The sequence below is a fragment of the Oncorhynchus mykiss genome, chromosome 19, assembly GCF_057628025.1.
Source record: "Oncorhynchus mykiss isolate SJ-2025 chromosome 19, ASM5762802v1, whole genome shotgun sequence".
In the NCBI taxonomy this organism is placed as follows: domain Eukaryota; kingdom Metazoa; phylum Chordata; class Actinopteri; order Salmoniformes; family Salmonidae; genus Oncorhynchus; species Oncorhynchus mykiss.
Window position 1 is genome coordinate 70,848,095 of NC_143040.1, and position 8,655 is coordinate 70,856,749.

General features: G+C 45.6%; 1 protein-coding gene across 1 annotated transcript in view; it reads right to left on the reverse strand.

Annotated features, from left to right (window-relative positions):
* Positions 1-8,655, reverse strand: part of atl1 (atlastin GTPase 1) — a 31,293-nt gene that overhangs the window by 9,504 nt on the left and 13,134 nt on the right. Inside the window, exons 7-10 of the mRNA XM_036955313.2 lie at positions 5,660-5,752; positions 4,176-4,314; positions 3,757-3,884; positions 1,437-1,493 (exon numbers count right to left, since the gene is read on the reverse strand). Coding sequence (XP_036811208.2) covers positions 1,437-1,493; positions 3,757-3,884; positions 4,176-4,314; positions 5,660-5,752 — 417 coding nt within the window. The remainder of the gene's footprint in view (positions 1-1,436; positions 1,494-3,756; positions 3,885-4,175; positions 4,315-5,659; positions 5,753-8,655) is intronic.

Consider the following 8,655-nt stretch of genomic DNA (forward strand, 5'->3'; position numbering starts at 1 on the left):
ATTACAGCTGTGAGTCTTTCTGGGTGAGTCTCTAAGAGTGATTACAGCTGTGAGTCTTTCTGGGTGAGTCTCTAAGAGTGATTACAGCTGTGAGTCTTTCTGGGTGAGTCTCTAAGAGTGATTACAGCTGTGAGTCTTTCTGGGTAAGTCTCTAAGAGTTTTGCAGACCTAGATTGTACAATATTTGCACATTATAATTATTGTAATTCGTCAAGCTCTGTCAAGTTGGTTGTTGATCATTGCTTAACAGCCATTTTCAAGGCATGCCATAAAATTTCAAGCCGATTTAAGTCAACTGTAACTAGGACACTCATGAACATTCAATGTCGTCTTGGTAAGCAACTCCAGTGTATATTTCGCCTTGTGTCCACAAAACTACTGAACCACACAACTACTGACCATAACAATTGAACAAACCACTGACCACAATCCCTGACCACTACTACACAACTACTGAACCACACAACTACTAACCATAACTATTGAACAAACCACTGACCACAATCCCTGACCACAACTACTGAACCACATAACTACTGACCACAACCACACAACTACTGACCACAACCACACAACTATTGACCACAACCACACAACTACTGACCACAACCACACAACTACTGACCACAACCACACAAATACTGACCACAACCACACAACTACTGAACCACACAACTACTAACCTAACTATTGAATAAACCACTGACCACAATCCCTGACCACAACTACTGAACCACATAACTACTGACCACAACCACACTATATGTGACCACAACCACACTATACGTGACCACACAACTACTGACCACAACCACACAACTACTGACCACAACCACACTATATGTGACCACAACCACACTATACGTGACCACACAACTACTGACCACAACCACACAACTACTGACCACAACCACACAACTACTGACCACAACCACACAACTACTGAACACAACCACACAACTACTGACCACAACCACACAACTACTGACCACAACCACACAACTACTGACCACAACCACACAACTACTGACCACGACTACACAACTACTGACCACAACCACACAACTACTGACCATAACCACACAACTTCTGACCACAACCACACAACTACTGACCACAACCACACACCTACTGACCACAACCACACAAATACTGACCACAACTACACAACTACTGACCACAACTACTGACAACAACTACTGATCACAACCACACAACTACTGACCACAACTACTGACAATAACTGCACAACTACGAGTGCCAAGCAGAGACGCAGCATTGTGCCCCATTTTTTGTCTTTAATATGACTCGGTATTTAGTATGACTCGGCCGGGGACTGTACTCCGAACTTTCCAATCTCAGGGCAGACGTTCTAGCCACAAGGCCACCTTTAGGCATAACACTATAAGCTATAAGACAAGGAGGTAATTGTGTACCTGCAGCATGGACTTAGGGTGTGGCAGCTCCTCACCCTGGTAGATTTTGATGTATGCCTGAAGGAAAAAAAGATAATGTCATCAAACACCTACATTACCAGTCAACAGGTTTGGACACACCTACTCATTCCAGGGTTTTTCTATATTTGTACTATTTTCTACATTGTAGAATAATAGTGAAGACATCAAAACTACGAAATAACACATGGAATCATGTAGTAACAGCTCAAATAATAACAGCAGTAAGAACAGCTCAAATAATAACAGCAGTAAGAACAGCTCAAATAAGCAAAGAAAAACGACAGTTCATCATTACTTTAAGACATGAAGGTCAGTTAATCCGGAACATTTCAAGAACTTTGAACATTTCTTCAAGTGCAGTCGCAAAAACCATCAAGCACTATGATGAAATTGTCTCTCATGAGGACCGCCACAGGAAAGGAAGACCCAGAGTTACCTCTGCTGCAGAGGATAAGTTCATTAGAGTTAATGCACCTCAGATTGCAGCCGAAATAAATGCTTCACAGAGTTCAAGTAACAGACACATCTCAACATCAACTGTTCAGAGGAGACTGCGGGAATCAGGCTTTCATGGTCAAATTGCTGCAAAGAAACCACTACTAACGGACAACAATAAGAAGAAGAGACTTGCTTGGGCCAAGAAACATAAGCAATGGACCGGTGGAAATCTGTCCTTTGGTCGGATGAGTCCAAATTTGAGATTTTTGGTTCCAACCGGCATGTTTTTGTGAGACAGAGTAGGTGAACGGATGATCTCAGCATGTGTGGTTCCCACCGTGAAGCATGGAGGAGGAGGTGTTATGGTGTGGGGTGCTTTGCTGGTGACAGTCTGTGACTTATTTACAATTCAAGGGACATTTAACCAGTATGGCTACCACAGCATTCTGCAGCAATACACCATCCCATCTGGTTTGCGTTTAGTGGGACGATCATTTGTTTTTCAACAGAACAATGACCCAAAACACACCTCCAGACTGTGAAGGGACTATTTGGGATGAGTTGGCCTGCTGAGTGAAGGAAAAGCAGCCAACAAGTGCTCAGCATATGTGGGAAATCCTTCAAGACTGTTGGAAAAGCATGTTTATTTTACCAGGTAAGTTCTCATTTACAGCAACAACCTGGGGTATAGTTACAGGGGATGAATGAGTCAATTGTAAGCTGGGGATGATTAGGTGGCCACAATGGTACAGTATGAAAACCAGATTGTGAATTTAGCCAGGACACTGGGGTTATTAACACCCCTATGAAAGACAGCACCCTACACAGGGCAATGTCCCCAAACACTACCCTGGGATATTTTTTATTTTTGGTCCAAGGAAAGAGTGCCTCCTACTGGCCCTCCAACACCACTTCCAGCAGCATCTGGTTTCCCATCCAGGGACTGACCAGGACCAACCCTGCTTAGCTTCAGAAGCAAGCCAGCAGTGGGATGCAGGATATAATGCTGCTGACCAATTAAATAACTATGAAATTCCAAGCATTCCAAGTGAAGCTGGTTGAGAGAATGCCAAGAGGGTGCAAAGCTGTCATCAAGGCAAAGGGTGGCTATTTTGAAGAATTTCAAATATTAAATATATTTGGATTTGTTTAACATTTTTGTTTGGTTGCTACATGATTCCACGCCCAATTTTTCAGTTTTTGATTTGTTAAAAAAGTTTGAAATATCCAATAAATGTAGTTCCACTTCATGATTGTGTCCCACTTGTTGTTGATTCTTCACAAAAAAATACAGTTTTATATCTTTATGTTTGAAGCCTGAAATGTGGCAAAAGGTCGCAAAGTTCAAGGGGGCCGAATACTTTCGCAAGGCACTGTAGATATAGGCACATACAGTATCATATAGATACATACAGTATTATATAGATACATACAGTATCATATAGATGTAGGTACATACAGTATCATATAGATACATACAGTATCATATTGATACATACAGTATCATATTGATACATACAGTATCATATAGATACATACAGTATCATCTAGATGTAGGTACATACAGTATCATATAGATACATACAGTATCATATAGATACATACAGTATCATATTGATACATACAGTATCATATAGATACATACAGTATCATATAGATACATACAGTATCATATTGATACATACAGTATCATATTGATACATACAGTATCATATAGATACATACAGTATCATATTGATACATACAGTATCATATTGATACATACAGTATCATATTGATACATACAGTATCATATAGATACATACAGTATCATATAGATACATACAGTATCATCTCTTCAATCAAAATCTCTGTCTCTAACCTTGAAGTACTCTAGCAGGCCTCTGCAGGTGATGTTGCTGCCGTTGATCTCCTTGACATCCAGGTTCCTGGGACTCAGCAGCCACGGGACCAGCACCTGCAGGTTGTTGATGAACTCACGGTCGATCTCTGCACACGGGTTAGGGAGAAGATTGGAAGGGTCGTTATGTATAACAGTAGTGCTGACGACCCTGAGCTGGGCGATAACCAACGACCCTCTGCACACAGGTTAGGGAGAGGAATAGTCGGCCTATAGAAAAATAAACTACTAGTGTCCTTCTTGTCATGGTGTGACAATTTCATAATTCCTTGAACCTTCTCTATTATATGGAATTTGATCAGACAGTTACTGTATATTTTTTGTAGGAAACAAACTGTGCTGTGTGTGTATTAAGACCGGGTGATCGTGACGTAGTTTACCTTTGAGTCTGCCGTCGAAGTTGGGGTTGGTGGCCACTTTGAGTCCGGGGTGGGGCATCAGGAAGCAGGAGATGTTGGTGAAGCAGGAGTGGATGTGTTTACGAACGTTCTGCAGCTCCTCATGCTGATTCTCAGAGATCTAGAACACAGACACACACAACCACAGACACGTACGGCCACAGACCAACCACAGACAGACACAGATACAACTCCAGACAGAGACACAACCACAGACAGAGACACAACCGCAGACCAACCCCAGAAAGACACAGACACAACCACAAACAGAGACACAACCACAGACAGAGACACAACCACAGACAGAGACACAACCACAAACAGAGACACAACCACAGACAGAGACACAACCGCAGACAGAGACACAACCGCAGACAGAGACACAACCGCAGACAGAGACACAACCGCAGACAGAGACACAACCGCAGACAGAGACACAACCGCAGACAGAGACACAACCGCAGACAGAGACACAACCGCAGACCAACCCCAGAAAGACACAGACACAACCACAAACAGAGACACAACCACAGACAGAGACACAACCACAGACAGAGACACAACCACAGACAGAGACACAACCGCAGACAGAGACACAACCGCAGACAGAGACACAACCGCAGACAGAGACACAACCGCAGACAGAGACACAACCACAGACAGAGACACAACCACAGACAGAGACACAACCACAGACAGAGACACAACCGCAGACAGAGACACAACCGCAGACAGAGACACAACCGCAGACAGAGACAAAACCGCAGACAGAGACACAACCACAGACAGAGACACAACCACAGACAGAGACACAACCGCAGACAGAGACACAACCGCAGACAGAGACACAACCGCAGACCAACCCCAGAAAGACACAGATACAACCACAGACAGAGACACAACCACAGACAGAGACACAACCGCAGACAGAGACACAACCGCAGACAGAGACACAACCGCAGACAGAGACACAACCGCAGACAGAGACACAACCACAGACAGAGACACAACCGCAGACAGAGACACAACCGCAGACAGAGACACAACCGCAGACAGAGACACAACCGCAGACAGAGACACAACCGCAGACAGAGACACAACCACAGACAGAGACACAACCGCAGACAGAGACACAACCACAGACAGAGACACAGACAGAGACACAACCACAGACAGAGACACAACCACAGTTGGTAACAGTGTTGTTACTACTGATGCCGAGGCTGTGAGATCCATTCCTGCAGGGGATCACAGGGATCTGTATGTTTCTTCGGATGAAAACATCTGCTTATATTATTATTATTATTATTGTTATTATTATTATTATTATTACAGCTTACATAATTATGTAGAATAAATAGCATCCCTTTCAGTTTCAATGAATGACAAACTGTTAATATAACTGTTGTTGTTGTTGTTGTTTTTATCTTTAGATGCTCCACGAAAAATCATCTGTGACCTCTGACCTTGAGCCTCTTCTCCAGGAACTTCATGCCTCCTTCCTGTCCATAGCCAAACTCGTAAGGGAAACTCCAATCCCGGACTAGGAATATCATGGACTGAAACGACACACAGGTTCACTAAGTTACCACGCAGTAGGAAGTAAACAGCATGAGCTGATGTACAGTACCTCTAAAAATGTATGTAGACATGCGCTGACTAACATAGAGTAAAGTGTATTAAAATAAACAAGGCAAGTTTGTGACAGCAAGATGCTACTGTAACGGAGGTGAAACTGCTAGCTTAGTTAGCGGTGGTGCAGCGCTAAATAGCGTTTCAATCGGTGACGTCACTCGCTCTGAGACCTTGAAGTAGTAGTTCCCCTTTGCTCTGCTTTTGTGAAGCGATGGGTAACGATGCTTCGAGGGGTGACTGTTGTTGATGTGTGCAGAGGGTCCCTGGTTCGCGCCCGGGTATGGGCGAGGGGACGGTCTAAAGTTATACTATTACACAAACCAAAGAAGAGAGGATGTACAGTTCCTTCAGAATGTGTTCACACCCCTTGACTTAAAAATATATATTTTTAAAAGATTAAATTGAGATTGTGTCACTGTCCTGAGAAGAAGAAAAAAACAATCTGTGAATACATTCTGAAGGCTCTGTAAATAGTTCCTGCTCTGGTAAACTGAATTATTTTTTTAAATAATTAGTTTTTGTTTAAGTAGGCAAGTCAATTAAGAATGACAGCCTAGGAACAGTGGGTTAGCTGCCTTGTTCAGGGGAACAATGGGTTAGCTGCCTTGTTCAGGGGAACAGTGGGTTAGCTGCCTTGGTAAGGGGAACAGTGGGTTAACTGCCTTGTTCAGGGGAACAGTGGGTTAGCTGCCTTGTTCAGGGGAACAGTGGGTTAGCTGCCTTGTTCAGGGGAACAGTGGGTTAGCTGCCTTGTTCAGGGGAACAGTGGGTTAGCTGCCTTGTTCAGGGGAACAGTGGGTTAGCTGCCTTGTTCAGGGGAACAGTGGGTTAGCTGCCTTGTTCAGGGGAACAGTGGGTTAGCTGCCTTGTTCAGGGGAACAGTGGGTTAGCTGCCTTGTTCAGGGGAACAGTGGGTTAGCTGACGTGTTCAGGGGAACAGTGGGGTTAACTGCCTTGTTCAGGGGAACAGTGGGTTAGCTGCCTTGTTCAGGGGAACAGTGGGTTAGCTGCCTTGTTCAGGGGAACAGTGGGTTAGCTGCCGTGTTCAGGGGAACAGTGGGGTTAACTGCCTTGTTCAGGGGAACAGTGGGTTAGCTGTCTTGTTCAGGGGAACAGTGGGTTAAACTGCCTTGTTCAGGGGAACAGTGGGTTAACTGCCTTGTTCAGGGGAACAGTGGGTTAGCTGCCTTGTTCAGGGGAACAGTGGGTTAGCTGCCTTGTTCAGGGGAACAGTGGGTTAGCTGCCGTGTTCAGGGGAACAGTGGGTTAGCTGCCGTGTTCAGGGGAACAGTGGGTTAGCTGCCGTGTTCAGGGGAACAGTGGGTTAGCTGCCTTGTTCAGGGGAACAGTGGGTTAACTGCCTTGTTCAGGGGAACAGTGGGTTAGCTGCCTTGTTCAGGGGAACAGTGGGTTAGCTGCCTTGTTCAGGGGAACAGTGGGTTAGCTGCCGTGTTCAGGGGAACAGTGGGTTAGCTGCCTTGTTCAGGGGAACAGTGGGTTAGCTGCCTTGTTCAGGGGAACAGTGGGTTAGCTGCCTTGTTCAGGGGAACAGTGGGTTAGCTGTCTTGTTCAGGGGAACAGTGGGTTAACTGCCTTGTTCAGGGGAACAGTGGGTTAACTGCCTTGTTCAGGGGAACAGTGGGGTTAACTGCCTTGTTCAGGGGAACAGTGGGTTAACTGCCTTGTTCAGGGGAACAGTGGGTTTAACTGCCTTGTTCAGGGGAACAGTGGGTTAGCTGCCTTGTTCAGGGGAACAGTGGGTTAGCTGTCTTGTTCAGGGGAACAGTGGGTTAACTGCCTTGTTCAGGGGAACAGTGGGTTTAACTGCCTTGTTCAGGGGAACAGTGGGTTAACTGCCTTGTTCAGGGGAACAGTGGGTTTAACTGCCTTGTTCAGGGGAACAGTGGGTTAGCTGCCTTGTTCAGGGGAACAGTGGGTTAGCTGTCTTGTTCAGGGGAACAGTGGGTTAACTGCCTTGTTCAGGGGAACAGTGGGTTAGCTGCCTTGTTCAGGGGAACAGTGGGTTAGCTGCCTTGTTCAGGGGAACAGTGGGTTAGCTGCCTTGTTCAGGGGAACAGTGGGTTAGCTGCCTTGTTCAGGGGAACAGTGGGTTAGCTGCCTTGTTCAGGGGAACAGTGGGTTAGCTGCCTTGTTCAGGGGAACAGTGGGTTAGCTGCTTTGTTCAGGGGAACAGTGGGTTAGCTGCCTTGTTCAGGGGAACAGTGGGTTAGCTGTCTTGTTCAGGGGAACAGTGGGTTAACTGCCTTGTTCAGGGGAACAGTGGGTTAACTGCCTTGTTCAGGGGAACAGTGGGTTTAACTGCCTTGTTCAGGGGAACAGTGGGTTTAACTGCCTTGTTCAGGGGAACAGTGGGTTAGCTGCCTTGTTCAGGGGAACAGTGAGTTAGCTGTCTTGTTCAGGGGAACAGTGGGTTAACTGCCTTGTTCAGGGGAACAGTGGGGTTAACTGCCTTGTTCAGGGGAACAGTGGGTTAGGGGCAGAACAACAGGTCTTTTACCTTGTCGGCTCAGGGATTCGATCTAGCAGCCTTTCGGTTACTGGCCCAACGCTCTAACCACTCGTCTACCTGCCGCCCCAATTAGCCGTGTTAAACCAGCCTTATTGCGTAAGCTCATAATTCTGTTTCACAGCATTCAGTCTGGCTCATAGAGGTAGATAGAGGGCATTTTTTTGTATCTGTGTGATAATGGCTTCTGTGACAGGATGGGCTTCTTCTACTACTTGTATGAGTCGGTAAACAAACTGAAAAGGTGCATACTGCCCCCTGGAGGGTGTTGTCTGAACAGGTATAAAGACAAGGTTGGTG